Genomic DNA, 19,051 nt, shown 5'->3' on the forward strand with positions numbered 1-19,051 from the left:
TGATTGGCTCTATTATTATTATTGTTTGAGAATTAAATCATTTAATTGATAATATAATACCTTTTATCTTTTGAAATAGGATAAAACAAATTTCTGAAAGTTAAATTATCTTCATGAAGATTAATAGCTTATAGCCTCTTTAAGGAAATTAAACTGATGATTACATAGAATACTTTGTTTAATTTGAAAAGTCCATATTACCTCTTTGTTCTTCAATATAGAAATATTACATCTTACATACCTTAAAAAAAAAAATACAAGCCTTGATAATTTCATAGTCTATAATATAAAATGCTTAATTAAGCTTTGTTCTTATCATATGTTTTATGCAAATGTAACAGCATATGAATGCTTTCCATTTTTCTTTATCCGTTTTTCTTATCATACGAATGCTTTGTTCTTATATTTATATTTCTTCTCATCAGTTTATGAAGGGGAAAAGTCCTTTTATAAGGAAGAAGACATTACTATTCCGGTAAATGTTTATGGTAAAACTAAAGTCGCAGCTGAGTAATTCATTTTCAAAAATTACTCGAGTTATGCAATTTTGAGAAGCAATATCATCTATGAACCACAAACAGTCTCACTTGTTCCAAAATCTCTTCCAATTCAGGTGGATATGCAGTATTTGAACTTTGTATGTTATTAATTAATAGTTACTCGATGTTATTAATTAAATCTATCTCTTGATGCAGTGGATGGATGGTGTCCTTGCTAAAGGAGAAGAAGTGCAGTTCTTTCACGATGAATTCTGTTGTCCGATTTTTGTTAAGGATCTTGTAAATATAATACTAGCTTTAACAAGCTTATGAATATCAGGTAATAGGAGTTTCAGAACCAAAGCTTATATATTGATCAAAATGTTTTTAAGTAAAAGAAGATCTAAATGAGAGATTTAGTATGTCATTCTGAACATTATATTGGAGGAGGTTACTTCCTATCTATGAAAATTATTCATATATTATAACTGAGTTACATATAAATACAGAATCTCAAGTAAATATAATTTTCCTTGGCATTTTCATTTTCTTTTAGCCCTTTTCAAAGGCTCTCTTTATTCTTTTTTAACTAATTTTGCAACCATGATTTCTACTTTTCTGATTTTTTTTTACAGAGGATAAGCAAATATAATTGTTACTCAATGCTGGTGGACCTGATAAGGTATCGCGAGTTCAAATGGCCATGCACAGTTTAGAGGCCATGACACCTCAAAAATAAAATCAGTGTCTGCTTTGCCGGTATGTAATCCACTTCATTTTATCACAATTTTCGGATGTAATTAGTAATTGTTTATTGGTTGCTATAAAACTGAATCAAGTAGAAAAAAAATAAAGGAAAAAAAAAACCTTTTTTTGTTCCAATTAAATTAATCAAAATAGATGGTTGCTATTGTTCATGTATGTTGATTGGTATTGATTCTAGTGTGCTTGTTTGAGTATATAGGAAATTTGTAGCTGAGGATCCTCTAAAGTTTGAATTTCACTTTAGAGAGTAAAGTGTGATCTCTCACTATTGATTCCATAGCTGGGACCAAGAATAAATATGAAAGAGAAACTATTCAAGGGTAGAAGATCACACTTTACTCTCTAAAGTGAAATTCAAATTTTAGAGGATCCAAATCCGAAAATAAAAATTAGACTCAATCAATTTATAGTTGCTTGGAGTAACAAAATATGAGGATAAATATATGTGCTTCATTTTTGTAGCAAAATGCTTATTTGTCTCTGGTTCCCACCTATGTAACCAAACATACCCTTTTTAATGGGGTTAAAAAAGGTTAGTAAAAGCTGATGCAAGATATTTGCTTTGTTATAGAGCAATTTACTGGAATGGAGCATTATGAATTTTCTGTTACTGGAGTTGTATCTCACTTTTAGCATTATGAATTTTCTGTTACAATGGCATTACTTAAATGCTATGCAAGATATTAGTCACTGTATGCAAGTTACTAAGATAGTTGACATTTAGTTTAGTTGATTATTACTTGTAACTTAAGTCACTAAGATAGTTAATTAGTTAGTTGGTGTAACAGTATGCAAGTTAGTTTATTGTAAATGAAAAAAATGGTGAGTGAAGACGAAAAATGAAGCCCGAGAAACCAGAAGCTATTGCCGGCTAGGACGAAGAGGCACTGCTTCTCGCGAGCCTCGTCGTTGAAGACACACTCGATAGAGATTTCAAACACAAGAAGCGCTCTGTCTTGAACTCTAAGACTCCACCAACCAATTCAAGAAGGTATTCTAATCCTGCTTTCTTCAACGCTTTTTGTTTGAATTGCGTTATTGCAATTATGTGATTATTGGAGTGAACTTTGTGTTTAGGAAACGCAGGGCACAGAGTTCCCCAGAATCGATACGAGTGGCTGTTTTTGATCTTGACGAAGAAGAGACTCCAAGAAAAGGTTATTTTATTTGCATTTTTTCCAATTTGGGGTTTAGGGTTCTTAGTCTTTCATAATAGATTCTTATGTTATCATTATTGTGCAGATAGTGAGAAAAAGACTAAAGAAAAGAAGGCCACTGTAAACGAAGAGAGTAAAAAAGGAGGGAAGGAATCCGGTGTTGCTGCACTTCCCTGCATTTATAAGCTCAGAGATGAGCTTTCTTGCGCGGTGAGTGGTTTTGATGTCGATATAATTGTTTTCAAGGTTCATAAATTCCTAGTTTCAAAATCATTTCATTTTTGTTTTTATTTATCATTGTGCAGATTTGTTTGGAGATATGCTTTGAGCCAAGTACCACCCCTTGTGGTCACAGGTACACTTCAAATAAAAATTTTCTGAATTTCTTACTTAGTATGATTTGTCCTGGCCGTTTTTTAAATTTCTAATTCAAAATCTTGAATATATATTTACAGCTTTTGTAAAAGGTGCTTTCGATCTGCTACAGACAAATGTGGCAAAAAATGCCCAAAATGCAGGCAATTAATAGGGTATGTATAATTTCTTTTCCTTCCTTCTTTTTTTACTTCACAAAAATCTCATATCCTTAATTAATGTAAAAACTTGAAGATTGAGCATAGTTTATTGACTTTCTTTATGAAGTGAACAATCAAAACAACTTATGATGCAATATGCATCAGTCTCATCTTGATGAAATGAGCATAGTTATCAGAATATGCAATATGCAATATGCATCACTCATTGGAACGTGCTTCTTCTTCTGTAAACCGTAGTTATCAGAATCGAACCGGTAATTAATCTGGTCATACGATTAGGTCATTGAGTTACTGGTTTAATTGGTGGGTTACTAATTCACTCGATTGATCCGGTCATAATTAAATAAAAATAATAAAATTATAAAAATAAATTAAAATCAAAGTTAAAATTTAAAATATATATCTTTACAAGTATATTAATAACGCTACGTTAATAAAAATAATTATCTTATATATTAATTGTATAAATAATTATTTAAAAAAATGATATAATAAAATAATTGTGTAAAATATTTTATAATATCAATGTATTAAAATTAAATTATAAAAATAAATAAATATAATATTATTATTAAAGAATAAAAATAATGTTTTATAATATAATTACTTTAATATTATATAATTATTAATTTTTTTAGGATGACAGGTGTTTTGTAAACAAAAAGTATTGATTTTAGTGTATATATAATTATTAGCATATAATTTAACAAAGAAAATATTACCCTAGTGGATAGCTCGTGCTTTAGTTTTGGAAAGTCCCAAGTTTGTTCCATGGACTTGCTTTTTGGATGATTAATACAAAAAAGTTGTTTCCTACTGTGATCCCACTCCCCGCTAGTGCACTGTGGAAACGCACGGATTACATTGATCCGGTCGGACTAACAGATTCGATTCAATTTAGATTTGACCGGTTCAATCCGAGTTAGACCGATTCTTTATGGGTCAATAATTCAAACGATCAGACACTTAATTAGAACCGGTTAAAGGTTCGATTCACCAGTTTTCAGGCGCCTCTTATCTTTCTCTACCTAAAACTTATCAAGGTCGAAATGCTCACCATTATGAAGATGAATGAGATGAGATGAGAGACTAATGTACCATCCTACCATAATCCTTATTAATTAAATATATTTTGAAGGAATAGCCACTATTGAGTAAAATATTATTTTATGTAGGATATGTCCAGGTCCAACTTGCATACAATAGGACTATCATTCAATATTTAATCCTGTTCATTCTAATTTCGGGCTTATTAAGTATGGAGCATGGACTATAATCTCCCTTGTATGAATTTTGATATCAATAAAAATGCTCTCTAGTCTTAAAGATTTTCTAAATTAAATGATCATAAGTCAAGGAATATAGAAATATCTCCACTGTGTTGATATCGATCACATCATTAATTAATCTGATTGTCTATGGTAAAACTAAAATAAATAACGATCTCTTTTTATTTTTGTATATAATCTTTTCTTTCTAACCCTTAAATGCTTTTTGTTACTAATAATCTTTGATTGCTAGTTAGTAACCGATTTAGTGACTGAAATGTTGGTTGCTAAAATATAGTCTCTACTTAGTGATCGAATTAGAGACTGAAACACTAGTAACAAATTAGAGACCGAAATGCTGGTCGCAAATTAGCGACCGATTTCACAATCGAAAAGTTGGTCACTATTTAGCGACCGATATAATCAGTGACCGAAAAATTTGGTCACCATTTAGCGATTGATTATATTAGCGACCGATACTCTATGATGAGGGTTTGGTGTCCTTGTTCAAAAATCGGTCGCTGAAATCGGTCACTAATACTTTGGTCGCTATTTTTTAATTAGCGACCAAGGTTTTAGCGACCACCAAAATCGGTTGCTAAATCGGTCGTTAAATTGGTTGCTATTCCGATAATTTCTTGTAGTGTTATACTGTTTTTACATTTTGTTTCTTCGCAAAATTCAAAAAATATAAAATTTAAAAATAAAAGTAGAAAATAAAAATATAAAGCAAATAGATATCATAAAGTTAAATAATCTATAGTGGTAGAAAATTTTAAATTTTTTATTTTAATAAATGCATAACAACCACTACAAGAGAAATGGTACTTAGCAGCGATTTTTATAAGTATTAGCGACGGTTTTAAACCACTGCAAAACGAGTTACTAGCGCTTCATGAAACGTTGCAGTATGGGGAGTGGAGATTTGATTTTGTGGCGGTTTCACTGAACCGCTGGCACAACCGCAACGAAATCCCTTGAATAGCGTCGGTTGATTTAACGGCGGGAACCTTGAATTCGACGACATTTTCCAGCAGTTTTTGTAAAACTCGAGATATTAGTAAATAATTAGCTAATAATTATTTATTAATCAAGAAAATTAGAAAATTAAAATTTATAGTTTAATGTGGTAGAGAAAATTAAAACAAGAATTTTGATACCAATTTCAAAGATTTTGGCCCAAAATTGGGCCAAATGGGCTGAACTGGGCAAACTGCGCCCAAGGCCCAACCCAACCAACCCTTATACTTAAAGAAGAATCACTCTTCTTCCTCATTCATGCTGTTCCACGCTGAAGCATGCAAGGGAAAAGGTTCAAAAACCCTTGTCCTCCATTCAAGTTGCCATAACTTCTCGCTTCACGCTCCGATCGCCGCACCATTTGCAGCCACGCGACCGCAGCGTCGAGCTCTACAAAGCACAGTGGTCAATTTGGTAAGGAATCCACATTTTTCTTTTCAATTTTTTATTCCCCAATTTCGAAACACAATGTGAAATTATGTTGAATTTTGCATGATTTCGGTGTTTAGGTTCGAGTTAACCTACGGGTATTGTCGGGTTTAGCTTGTTTGAGCTGTGGGTCAGGTAAGAACCCTCTAACCTTTTGTGATATGTTAATTTAGTGAACTCTATATTGATTATAGTGATAATTATGATGTTAGATTGAAATTGGTTATCGGTTGGAGTTAATTTGAGAAATTGGAAGCTAGAGGATTAGCTTTGGAGGCTGGGTATTGTTGGTGAAGGGGCTGGAGTTGTGGAGCTTGTGGTTCGAAAATGCTTGAGGTGTTTCGGGTTATCGAAAAGTCGGCCAAGGTATGGTTTTGGTTTCTCGTATTTAATATATAATGTCTTGTGAAAACTTAGGCTAGATGACCATAGGTTATGAATGAATGTATGAGGGTGTAAATTGCTTAGTGCCTTGTTGATAATTATGAACCAAGTTGAGTATGGATTTGTTATTTAATGTTTAGAATGGAAATTCAAATGTTAAATAATGATTTACTGATGGTTGATAAATTGAGAATAATGAATGTGTATGGATGATGGATTGTTGATGGTCTTCTTGATATAATTGTGAAGTTATGCATGAGAATTGCTTAGAATTGAGGTATGATAGATGATGGAAGGATGTAGATCTGTGTTGTTGTGATATTGCATGTGTTGGAACTAATTTTGGGTGTAGAAAGATTGATATTGAATGGTGAATTAATGAAAATAAAGGTTTGAAGGTTTTAGAGTAAAGTTGATTTTTAGCCGAACCTCGGTGAGTCATAACTTGACTTCTGAACCCCCAAATTATTCATACCTATTTTAAATAAAAATTGAATCCGTGAAGTTTACGCCGTTCGAAGAACGGATGAAAAATATTTTAAAATGAAAAAGTTATGCCCGTCGGAAGTTCAGAGGGCGAAGCTAAAATTCTGCAGACTTAGCTAAATTTTGATAAGACATGGTTGCATGCGAACACATACCCGTCGTACGCGAAGGGTCGTTTCTGTTTGGCAGGCATGGGTATGCATACCTTGACATACGTATACATCTTGGCCCAAAAAGTGACCTATGCGTACGTATACCTCTTACATGCGTACGCATACCCCTGTTTTTCAGCAAATTATTATTTTGTGTTTTCAAGCCAATTTGACCTCCTAAACCTCTATTTTCACACTGTTAGTTCTAAATTTAGATAGTAAGTTTAGTAATAAAATGGAGTTAAGAAATAGAGGTAACTTGGAGATGAAGTAAAGGTCGAAAGTGATGAGATTAGGCTATGGAAGGCAAGGTTACCTAGAAGTAAAGGAAGGTCTAGAGTAACTGCACTGAGATGTTAATGATGAGATTGGAGATGACTATGTGTGGTTGGATTGGTCGAGATGTGTGTGTGGCCGGAACGGTCGAGATATGTGTGTGGCCGGAATGCTTGAGAGGGCAAGATTTAGGTGCGATTCTGCTTGCTCGATAACTTGAAAAATGTATTTGGATGGCAGGTTGAGGACAGAAGTTCCCTTTCTTTTTTCGTGATGAGGATGTGGAGAAAGTGGAAAGGCACTTTCCTTCGTATTATTTTCTCACATTCTTCTCTGGTTGTAAGGTAGAAAGGCACGCTCCTTCGATGTGAAAAGGCATTCTCCTTTGTATCTCCTCCAGGAGAAGGTAGAAAGGCACACTCCTTCGATGTGGAAAGGCACTCTCATTCGTTTATGATCCTCCTGGAGATGCGCAACCTAGAGACAAATATCTGGGTTAGCTACCAGATGTGTCGGGTTCTGGCGATATAACCGACACGTGAGCTCACGGCCAGTAGGACAGGCATGTATCATGTTGCATTTGCTTGCTTTGTTTGGGTGTGCATAATTGTTTTGGTTTGCCTATCTGATAAATTCTGTGTAACTGATTACTGTGATACTTGCTGTAACTGTTCTTTAAATGTGTTTGCCTTGTATTTTCTTGTGTTTGTGATTGTCTTTCTATTTTGGGTACCTTGGTGGTGGATGGATGATAATGTTGATTTGATTTGAAATGGGCCAGAGGCCGGGTTTGAGTTTATTTGGGCCGGAGGCCGAGCTGGTTTGATTTGGGCCATAGGCCGTGACTGGTTGGGTCAGTAGTAAGGGTTAGAGTTGAATGAGACAGTGAGTGGATTGTAATTTGAGAGATTAAGTTAGGATTGAGTTAAAACCTTAAGAACCTTAGATATCTACCCCTGCTTATGGTTTCTGTTTTAGTTCCTTAAGAATTATAATCTGAGTGCCGGCATTCTAGGATTGCCTCTGGCTTTCCCAAGACCTTATTTATTATATAAGTGGGCACCTTAACAATACTGAGAATCCCCGATTCTCATCCCATACAATATTGTTGTTTTTCAGATGCATGTTGAGAAGCACCACTCTGTATTCTGGAGACGCTGATGAAGCGAAGAACTCTTAGAACTCAGGGTTGTATCTTTGTTTATATTTATATATGTATATAAGATCTCCACTTGTATTTTATGTTTGTCCCTCTTAGAGGTTGACTCGGAGAAACAGGTTATCAGTTTTCTATTTTGGTTTACTTTTGGGTTTATTTGTGTATGTATATATGCTTTGGCCGGTTTTAGCTTCACGAGCCGAGTCGAAAGCCTTGCTATATGTATCTTTGGAATTCTTCTCTCATAGTTATCGTTTACACGAGTGATGCGATTTTCTATTCAACGCTTTGCTTAACTAGTTAAAATTTCTTTCAACTATTATATATATATACACTTTTAGAGGTCGTAATACTTTACCACCTCAACTTTATGACTTAAGTATAAGACTCTGTGTGGTAGGGTGTTACAGTTTTGAACCGCTACTATTTTGTTGACCGATGTATTTTTTAAACGTATTTCGCGGTAGTTTGTAGCTGCCGCTATCTGATATTCAATAGTTTTAAATTTATTTTCGGCCATTTTGTAACCTTCGCTATTTGCCCGGCTAAATGGCTACAAAAATACTGTATTTTGCACCGTCAATCAATGCTTTTTTAATTTGAATGTACTAGGTAATATTTTTTGTTTTTTTTTTGTTTTTTTTTGAATTTTTCCTGATATTAGAAATCTTAATTATTTGTAACTGAAAAAAAATTGATGGGTAAATGACATTAGTAAAACTGATAAAAATACTCATATATTTATTCAAATATCAATAAAGTGTATTCATTACTAAGAGTTGCATAGTCAAAAATAAAAAAAAGGGTATATTTAACTAAAAAATTAATTTCAAATCCTAAGTTCTACTTTTTACTCTGTTCCTCCAACGAATTCATCCGTGCAGCCATGTCTGGTGGCAGCTCCCCACCTTGCCCTTGAATTAGACATCTCAGAGCACTCTCTGTAAGGCCCACATCGGTTGGAGAGGGGAACGAAGCATACCTTATAAGGGTGTGGATACCTCTCCCTAGCATGACGCGTTTTGACGAGTGAGTGTGGGGGGCTTTGGCTATCATCCCTATCGTCAAAGGCAAAACCGTGAGGCCTTGTGTGTCAAAGCGGACAATATCGTGCTAGCGGGTGGTCTGGGCTGTTACAGATGGTATCAGAGCCAGAACCCGGATCGATGTGCCAGCGAGGGCGCTGGACTCCCTTAGGGGGGTGGATTGTAAGGCCCACATCGGTTGGGGAGGGGAACGAAGCATACCTTATAAGGGTGTGGATACCTCTCCCTAGTATGACGCATTTTGACGAGTGAGTGTGGGGGGCTTTGGCTATCATCCCTATCGTCAAAGGCAAAACCGTGAGGCCTTGTGTGTCAAAGCGGACAATATCGTGCTAGCGGGTGGTCTGGGCTGTTACACTCTCCATTGCCTGCCTTTTTAATTTCTCGGCCGCCAGCTCTGCTTGTAGCTCAAGCAGCACCCTTTGGGTCTCCTCTCTTTGAATTTCATTGCTCGGCTGATGTGAATTCGTATAGAACACTTGACTAGAAGTCGGTCCGATACCCATGCCACGCACTCTATCCGGGTGCTCCTTTCCAAGAGCTTGAGCAAGCGAATCATTCTGAAACAACGGTCCAGATGATTCATCATGCTGCTCAATCTCTACAATTCTTTCCTACACAGTTAGATAAGCGAACATAAGCATTTATTAGCTAATTGCTAACCGAATAGACTTTCAACCCAATTTTAACAAACAAAACCTATGAGAAACAACTTAGCGATTCACAACGCATTACTTACACCAATAGCCCGAGCTGCATCATGGAGATATGAGCCATTAGGTCGTTTGTGCGTTAAGGTCCACAACTCTGCTCTACCAATTGGACGCCCTTGTCGTTCCGTCTATAACAATATAGCTAAAATAGTGAATAAGTAGAAGAATAGAAGGTTCAAAAAGAGAGTCAAACGTAAATTACCTCTTCTTCTTTGAGCATTGCCAAGCTTTTCGTCCGCCAGTGTGAGTGTATAACTGCTTCGATCGATTCACAATATTTTTTCTACACTTCTCCTATCATGCCATCAAAAGTAAAAGTTACTAGACACCATTTTGACTAAATATAACATAAATAGACTTTTTTGTTAAGAAAAAAAATATATTACTTTTGTGTCTTCACTATTGCGATAATTAAGGTATCATTTCTAACGATCCGTAGTAATTCCCGGTGGACAGCCTTCAATATTTTGTTCAATATATAATCAGTTCTGATTTGTAATAATCATGGTACAACCCGTTCCTTGTGTCCTTCCAAGCCCTCCCTAGCATTTTTAATATTGTACGCTTGATAATTCCTCCACTATCCTCATCAAAATGAAATATTTCGTGCACCAGTAAAATTAATTTGTTAGTAGGTGTCAAATTAAGATTCTCGAACTCTACAAGAATATAACGTTTTACCTTTACACATTTTTTATAGATCTTGTCCTTCGAGCGAACCTTTTTCCAGTCTTTCTCGCATATTGAAAATTTGGTGTAGTCAGATCCTAGCAATCTGAGAACGCCACTCAGTATACCAACTTTATTTTCAACTGGTTGTAGTCTCTCGTTGCACTTGAGTACGATCTTTCTACCGTTAGATGGTTTCATAGCCTCCTTCACACTCAAATGAAGTTACTTGAATGTCCCATCGAATTCTGTAAATCATAGTTAGTCTGTGTGAGTAACCATTGTGGCTAAGATGCGATAAAATCATATAAAAATTAAGCATAAAAAATTATATGAGATAAATTCTTGTATACCAATTGTTTTAACATCCAAAAATGAGGTGGTCTTGCGTCCCTTGCGCTTCGGAGCCTCCGATGGAGCAAAGAGGTTATCAACGTGTTGCTCAAAATAATCTATCTCATCTGCCTCTGGGTCTAAGTCTTCATCACTTACCTCTGAGTTTTGAGCACCATTCGTGCAAACCTGTAGAGCAGGTAGTGATTCGGTACTGGGCGGTCGAAAGGGGCGTAAAGATGAGGTTGCTTGGGCATCAGCACTATTAGAGGGGGGAATTGGACAATCTACTTGATGCACAGATGAAGCCGCAGCAGAACTTGTTTGAAGTTGCTGACATGCTGTGTCTAACTTTGATTTTTTCGTGTAATGACCTATCTTAGACATCTTAATAAACTGGATACTACCAAAGATATTCTGGACATCTTAATAAATTGGTTAACCATATTGAAAACTTAAAATTTATATATTTTTTTATAAAAAAATTTCAAAAAATATATACATTTTTTATAGTTAAATTTATGGCAGATATTAACTAAACTTTTATTGCATAATATATATAAATTTATATATTTGTCCCAATAGGTTGTTTCGCTTTTCCCACGCTAATTTTAGTTCACATTAAGACAAAAATTATTTACTAAGCTTGTATTATTACTCAGAAAAAGATATACAATTTAGTTGAATTCATAATTTTTTATCTAAAAAATATTTTTATTTTGTTTTCTTACCTTACAATTGTATAGTTATTATTTATTTATCTTCTCATATCAATTTAATTTTTTAAAAAAAATAATGTTATGATATAATAATATCAAAATTTTATGATTAAAAAATTTAAAAATTAATTCTTATAAACAAAACATATATATAATTAGCATAAGACAAAATTTTTATACAAAATTTACATAAACTTAGAAAAGCCTATGAATTGAAATGAAATATTAAAAATATAATTATTATATATCTTCTTCTATGATTATCTGTTTTGTTTAAGTATATTCTTATCCCCCTAAATAAAAGCATCGGAAGATAGCATGGTTAGAAATTTTGTAGTCTAAGTAACTGGCAGAGTAGTCAAAGAGAAAAAGGAAGTAGTAGTGACTAGTCCGGACTTCATGATTATTATTTATTAATGAGTAATTATTTAAATCAGTTTTAAAAAATTTTTAAAAATGGATATTTTAGTTCCTAAAAAATTAATATACAGATTAATTTTTAAAATTTTACTCCAACAAACACTACAAGAAAATAGAGTTATTTTAATATTTTATTTTTTAACACCATAATTAAATGTTAAAATTAATATATATTTTTGACAAATATCACAAATGTCAAATTTTCTATATTTTCTTGATGAATAATTTAACCGTAGAAAATTACTCCTCAATTTTGATACTCATTTGTTTTTAATTTACTCCACTATTTTTCTTCTTCTTTGGGCTCTGTTAATTTTGACATCATACTGCTCTCAGTTTAAGGTTATACTACTCATTCTTTATCTTCAAAATCTCAATTTATTCTTTAGTTTCAAGATCTCATTTCATTCTTTGTTAAAATTTTTTTGTTGAAAATATTTTATTGTCAATAAGTGTCAAAATAAATAGTATTTTTGACAATTAATAAGTATCACAGAAAATATGTTCTCAAAATTTTTTAACAAATTATTTTTGACAGTCAATATTTATCAAAATAAGATTTAAATTTTTTTCACAATCACTTATATGTTAAAAATACTATTTTTGACAAAATTTTTATTAACATATTTTCATAGTTAAAATAGTGTCAAAATTTATCTTTTTGACAAATTTTAATTTTCTTTTATACATTATAACCCTAAAAAATAATCTATATTGTTGTAGTGAAATAAATTTGTCTTTAATCTATTTTTTAGTAGAGTAATTATCCAAATTAATCTTCAATAATTCTTAAAGCGGACATTTTAGTCTTTAAAAAATATTAATACACAGATCAATTTTTAACGTTTTTTTTATCAGATATAACAGTTTCTCGTTCATTTTACTTTTACTATATGTCAACCTTTATTATTATTAGCTTAGTTTTGTGCATGTTGACGATGACACTATCATATTAATACACTCTTTTCATTGAAAACAAGTAAGATGAATAATAATGTTTTGAAATTCAAATTAAAACACTTTCTTTTAATACAAACATACTTTTTAAAATAGGACATCTTTTAATTATATTAAATATAAAAATATTAAATAATTTCAACTTTAAATTTTTTGTAAAATAATCTTTAATATAATTTATTATTATTATTATTATTATTATTATTATTATTATTTATTATATTATTATTATTATTATTATTATTATTATTATTGAGTGAATATATATATTTATATTTTTTACGCAAAAATTCTTATATTATAAATACATACATAAGAATTTAATGAATAAATTTATTATTATTCTTATCCTAAATACAAAAAATTATGGTAGAGTATTATTGTATAATAATAATAATAATAATAATAATAATAATTTTATTTAATTTTACTTTTTTTATAGATGAAAAATTATTATGTCTGATAGAAAAAAATATTAGAAATTAATCTGTATATTATTCTGTTAAAAAATGAAACTAATTTATCTACAGAATAAAACTTTAAAGATGTTCTGATATATTAATTTTTTTTGAGAACTTAAATATTCACTTTTAAAATATTTAAAAATTAATTTAAATAATTACTCTTTATTAATTAATAATCAGGGTGAAAAAGTTAGATCAGTATATCGAAAATGACTGAAAAGCCAAAGAATCGTCAAAGTTGAAGAGAAGTCCTTAAGATTCTCTAAAATGATCAAACTATCCAATTGCTCGAGGAGAGACTTGGTTTATGCTTGAAAATGAAAAGGAAACTTTTTCAAATATCATATCTCAGTATCCATTTAAGGTGACATTTAAGGGCAGATAAGGTACGTGATTTTATAAAAAAATCAGATTGGATGAGTAAAGGATAAAAACATATAAAACGTGAAATATTGAAAGAGAATGTTAGAGAGTTAACATAATTTATTATTTTTAATTAGTAGTTAGTTATTAATATTTAAAATGTGAATTAAAAATATGTTATTAGAATAATATTAGATTAAAAAAATTAAATTAATAATTTAAAATAATAATAAAAAATAATAAATTCTGATAATGTTTAAATATTTTTTATATCAATAAAATTTAAATATTAAAATAATCTGATTTAATCATAAATTATTATAAATAATTAATGTATTTAAAATTATAATATCATAATGTTGTGCCAAAAATTTGACACAAATAATAAAAAAAATCTTTTAAAGTGATAATACTAATAAAATAATAAAATGATGTTATAATCATTTATTATTTATGAGTCTTACTATTTTAATTTAAGAATGGTTATTAATGGTGTACTTATTTTAGAAGAGTCGGATTTCAAATGATATTAAATTTGATGGTTAAGTTACCTTATATTTAATGTCCAAATTTATTTAAGGTTTATAACTATTTGAGATTCAAATTTATTTAAATTTAAGATTATTTGAAGTGCAAGTTTGCTTGAGGGAGGGATTTGGTGCCCTTGAGGTTTAAAGTGCTCTGCTAGGGTTTAGCAGAGAAATTCTACTATCTATAATTTTCTGTGATCAATCGATCATTTCGAGTAATCTAGTGTCATTGTGTCAACTTGATCAACATGGCAGCAAACGCTGCTACCGCTGCTAGCAATCCGAGACTGCAACCTGAAGAAGAAAACACAATAATCAGTTTTGATGAGAAAGACGTGCAAGTTGGGATTGAACGTTGTGCAAGAAGTTTAGTTGGGAGACTTTTGGCGGATAAACCATTCTCAAGCGGTACTGTGGAGGCTGCTATGTACTCTATATGGAGGCAACCGGAGGGTTTTAAAGTGGTAGATCATGGAGGAAACATATTTCAATTCTTCTTTGGAGATGAGAAGGATATGCTTCGTATTGAGAGGGGTGCCCCTTGGCTATTCAAAAACTACATCCTGAATCTTAGGAGATGGAAGGAGGGTGAGAATAATGCAGAAATATATTTCACTCACGTGCCAATATGGATACAAATTTGGGGTTTTCCAGAACAATTCAAGACTAAAGAACTAGGAAGGAAGATAGGAGGCTCATTTGGAGAGGTGCTGGATGTGGATATCTTCCACGTTCGAGGCAAGGAGCATAGCATTGTTAAAATACAGGTAAACTTGGATGTAACAAAACCTCTCAGAAGATATGTCAAGCTTGCTGGTCCCAAAAACTAACAACTTGAAGTGGCATTAAAGTATGAACGGATCGGCACTTTTTGCAATTATTGTGGATTCATTGGACATGAGACAAGAGCTTGCAGTTTTCAAATTGAAGATTCGTTGAAGGGAGAGGTGGAAGAAGAAAAGTGGGGGGATTGGTTGAAAGCCGACCAGACGGGAAGAATAGAGGGTGCTACAAAGGATAATCCTAATACTAATCTGCCTAAAGGGAAAGACAGCTCACACAATAGGGCCAAAAAGCCAACTCCAGTAAACTTAATTAAGGGACTGGCTAATCTATCAATGCAGTCTCAAGGACGAGAGGGAAGAAGTGAGGAAGAAGAAGTTATGAGCAATGCTATCGTTCAAAAGAAGATACAAACAGCAAACTATCCTCCACAAATCAGTACCGGATCAGCAATAGAAAGAAACAATGCTGAAGGAAGAGACGAAAAGGAATATTCAAAGTGGATTGAAGCAACGACGTGCTTTGTGTTTGGAGAACAAGGGCAGCAGCTCACAAAATCTACCAGCAAGAGACAAAACTTAAAGCAGCTAGCAAGGAAACCTACTACAATGTCTGGAGTTAAAAGGAGTTCACATGGAGAAAGGGTTCCACTCAATAAGAAGAAATTATGTTCAGAAGAAAAGATGCAAGCGGAAGAGGGAGAGGGTGCCACCCACAATGGGCTCCCAGTGACCAATGAAGATGATGATGTGGAACTGTCGGGGTATGGGGAATCCCCTGACAGTTTACAACATACAAGGGATCTCTAGATCTCATTCTCCCGAGGTAATGTTTTTATGTGAAACTAAGAATATTACCACGAATGTTACAACTCAATGCAACAAAGCAGGTTTTCAGCAGGCATATTGTGTGGATCCTAGGGGTCAATCTGGTGGGCTAGTGCTGGCATGGAAGAATAATGCAGTTGTCTCAATTCTTTCTAGCGATGACTTCTTTATTTTCTTTGAGTGGACAGACCCTACCAAACAAAGAAAATGGGAAGTAGTTGCTGTTCACCTACATTGTGATGACAACATTCGGTTTAATCAATTCCGAAGAATTATGGAGATCAAAATGACAGCCAGCCCCTATTTTCTTGTGATAGGCGACTTTAATGCCATCTCCGCCTACCATGAGAAAGAGGGAGGAAGAATGAAGTCGGCCTCATCAATAGAGGTTTTCAATAAATTCATTAGTGATGGTGAGCTGGTGGACTTGGGTTACGAAGGGAGAAAATTCACTTGGAGCAATAGACGATACGGTGACAACCTAATCATGGAACGGCTGGATAGATGCCTCTCTACACATCATTTCAGAGCAAATTATTCGCAAGCAACAATACTACATTTAGATGATACAGGCTCTGACCATTGCCCTTTGATGCTACTGGCGGACAGGGAGGAGCACAAGGCAAAAAGAAGATTTTGATTTCAGGAAAGATGGTGTGACAATGAGGAAGTTCTTAATATGGTGAAAGAAACATGGAGGACTGAATTTCATGGCTCTCCAATGTTCAAGCTGTTCTCTAAACTGAAAAAATGCAGGCATGTATTGGTAGAATGGCAGAAATCTGGCTCTAGCAATTCGCAACACCTGATTTTAGACTTGGAAAATCAATTGAAGCTGGAAAAATTAAAGGGGACAGAAGCAACAAGATCAACTATTTTACAGCTGGAGGAAGAATTAGCTGAAGCCTACTTACAAGAGGAGAGATATTGGAAGGAAAAAGCTAGAATTCAATGGCTGAAATGGGGTGACCAAAACACAAAATTCTTTCATGCTAAATTCCAAAGTCGAAATCGAAAAAACAAGATTTTCAGACTACAAGACAGCTCGAGTAATTTCAGCACAGATTCTGGAGGTATTGCCCGAATTGCCACTGAATACTTTAAGGAGCTGTTCACTTCCTGTAACCCCTGTACTGCCTCGGCAGAACTGCAATCTCTGGAGAGGAAAATTGATGATGCTACTAATAGAAAACTTACTAGAAGCATTTCCGAGGAAGAGATCAAGAAAGCTACATTTTCCATTAACCCGTTCTCAGCCCCAGGAGATGATGGATTCACTGGAAAGTTTTATCAACATTATTGGGAGATTATTAAAGGTGATCTATGTAGTGCTATTAAAAGTTTTTTCTCTGGAGGTCGGATGTTAAGGGCATTCAATCATACCCATATTTGCCTAATTCCGAAGACGCAAGGCACAGAAACCATGAGCCAGCTTCACCCCATTAGCCTCAGCACGGTCCTCTATAAGATTATATCTAAGATTCTTGTCCATAGAATGCAGGATATTTTGGATAAAATCATAAGTGCTAATAAGAGTGCATTTATTAAAGGTCGCCTGATCAGTGATAATATACTAATAGCTCATGAGCTTATGCATTTTTTGAAAAACAAGAACCATGGGGATCATGAGATGGTAGTGAAGCTTGACATGAGTAAGGCTTACGATCGGGTTGAATGGTGCTTTGTTTGGGAAGTCATGGAGAAGTTGGGCTTTTGTTCTAAATGGATTGACTGGATCAAGGAATGTGTTACCACTGTGTCATACTCTGTTACTGTGGATGGTCAACCTCATGGTTACTTTAAACCATGCAGGGGATTGAGGCAAGGCGATCCCCTTTCCCCCTATCTTTTTATTCTTTGTGCAGAAGGGCTTTCCCATCTGCTCCACAGAGGAGAACAGAGGAGAGAGATCTCAGGTCTACGACTCAACGATAGATGTCCTACGATTAGTCATTTATTCTTTGCAGACGACTCAATCCTATTTTGCAAAGCTAATGAGCAGGAGTGCCAGAGACTATTAAAGATTTTGGAAGATTATAAGAACGCTAGTGGGCAACTTATTAACTTCTCTAAGTCTTCAGTATTCTTTAGCAAAAACACCCCAATACAGATTAGAGATGCCCTAGCTGAATCTCTACAAATTTCACATGTGGGCAGACAGAATAACTACTTGGGACTCCCAGTAGTAGTACATCGATCTAAGAGGCAGACGTTCAATTTCATTAAGGAAAAGGTGGAAAGGAAGCTGCAAACATGGAAGAGATCTCTACTATCCGTTAGTGGTAGAGAAGTTTTGGTGAAGGCGGTAGCTACAGCTGTACCTATCTATACATTGAGCTGCTTCAAGCTCCCTGATTCATTGCTTGAGGAAATACAAAAGAAGATTCTGAGTTTCTGGTGGGGTCAGAGAGGCTCTGAAAGGAGGCTATAGTGGGTGAGATGGGATATAATTTGTAGGGAGAAGAAGTATGGGGGGCTAGGTTTTAAGGACCTTAAAGCGTTCAATTTAGCTATGCTAGCCAAGCAAAGCTGAAGGATTCTTACTAAGCTTGAGTCCCTAATAAGCAAAATTTACAAGATCAGATATTTCAAATATTCTTCCTTTTTACAAGCCCCAACAGGTCAGCAGCCATCATGGGCCTGGAGAAGTCTACTAGACGAAAGGAGAATTCTGGAGGCAGGGATCGAATGGAAGGTAGGAAGAGGCAATCGGATTAGGATATTTGAAGACCCATGGCTAAGGAAGTTTAATCCTATTTCAGACTACCAGCAAAACAATCACAATCCAGACATGGTATGGGTAAACCAACTCATCAACAATTCCAGACAGTGGCAAGAAAAACTAGTTAAAAGCATATTTAGAGCCGATATTGCTACTGAGATTCTACAAACAACTATCTCAGAAGATGGGAAAGATAGCATTACCTGGAAGTGGGAACGAAACGGATACTACTCGGTGGCTTCTGGGTACCGTACTGCTTTTAGACTTTCTCACCCTCCAATCCAACAGCACCCGGAAGTGTGCAGAGAGAAGAGAGTTTGGAATAGCTTGTGGGAATTGCAATTCCCACCAAAGGTCAAAGTCTTCCTTTGGAAAGCCCTCCACGGTGGTTTAC

The 19,051-nt window shown here is 34.1% G+C and overlaps 1 protein-coding gene and 1 pseudogene across 2 annotated transcripts; both read left to right on the forward strand.

Annotated features, from left to right (window-relative positions):
- The first annotated feature begins 2,083 nt into the window (after positions 1-2,083).
- On the forward strand, positions 2,084-8,275 carry LOC107617148 (uncharacterized; annotated as a pseudogene). The gene is made up of 6 exons (XR_001614825.3): positions 2,084-2,235; positions 2,322-2,401; positions 2,487-2,611; positions 2,707-2,756; positions 2,857-2,931; positions 8,072-8,275. The product of XR_001614825.3 is annotated as an uncharacterized LOC107617148 (transcript).
- Positions 8,276-15,936: 7,661 nt separating this feature from the next.
- Positions 15,937-16,575, forward strand: LOC107615206 (uncharacterized). The gene has a single exon (XM_016317306.1). It carries the CDS (start codon positions 15,937-15,939, stop codon positions 16,573-16,575), a length of 639 nt encoding a protein of 212 aa, XP_016172792.1.
- Positions 16,576-19,051: the final 2,476 nt, after the last annotated feature.

The sequence above is a fragment of the Arachis ipaensis genome, chromosome B9, assembly GCF_059453495.1.
Source record: "Arachis ipaensis isolate K30076 ecotype BB chromosome B9, ASM5945349v1, whole genome shotgun sequence".
NCBI lineage: Eukaryota > Viridiplantae > Streptophyta > Magnoliopsida > Fabales > Fabaceae > Arachis > Arachis ipaensis.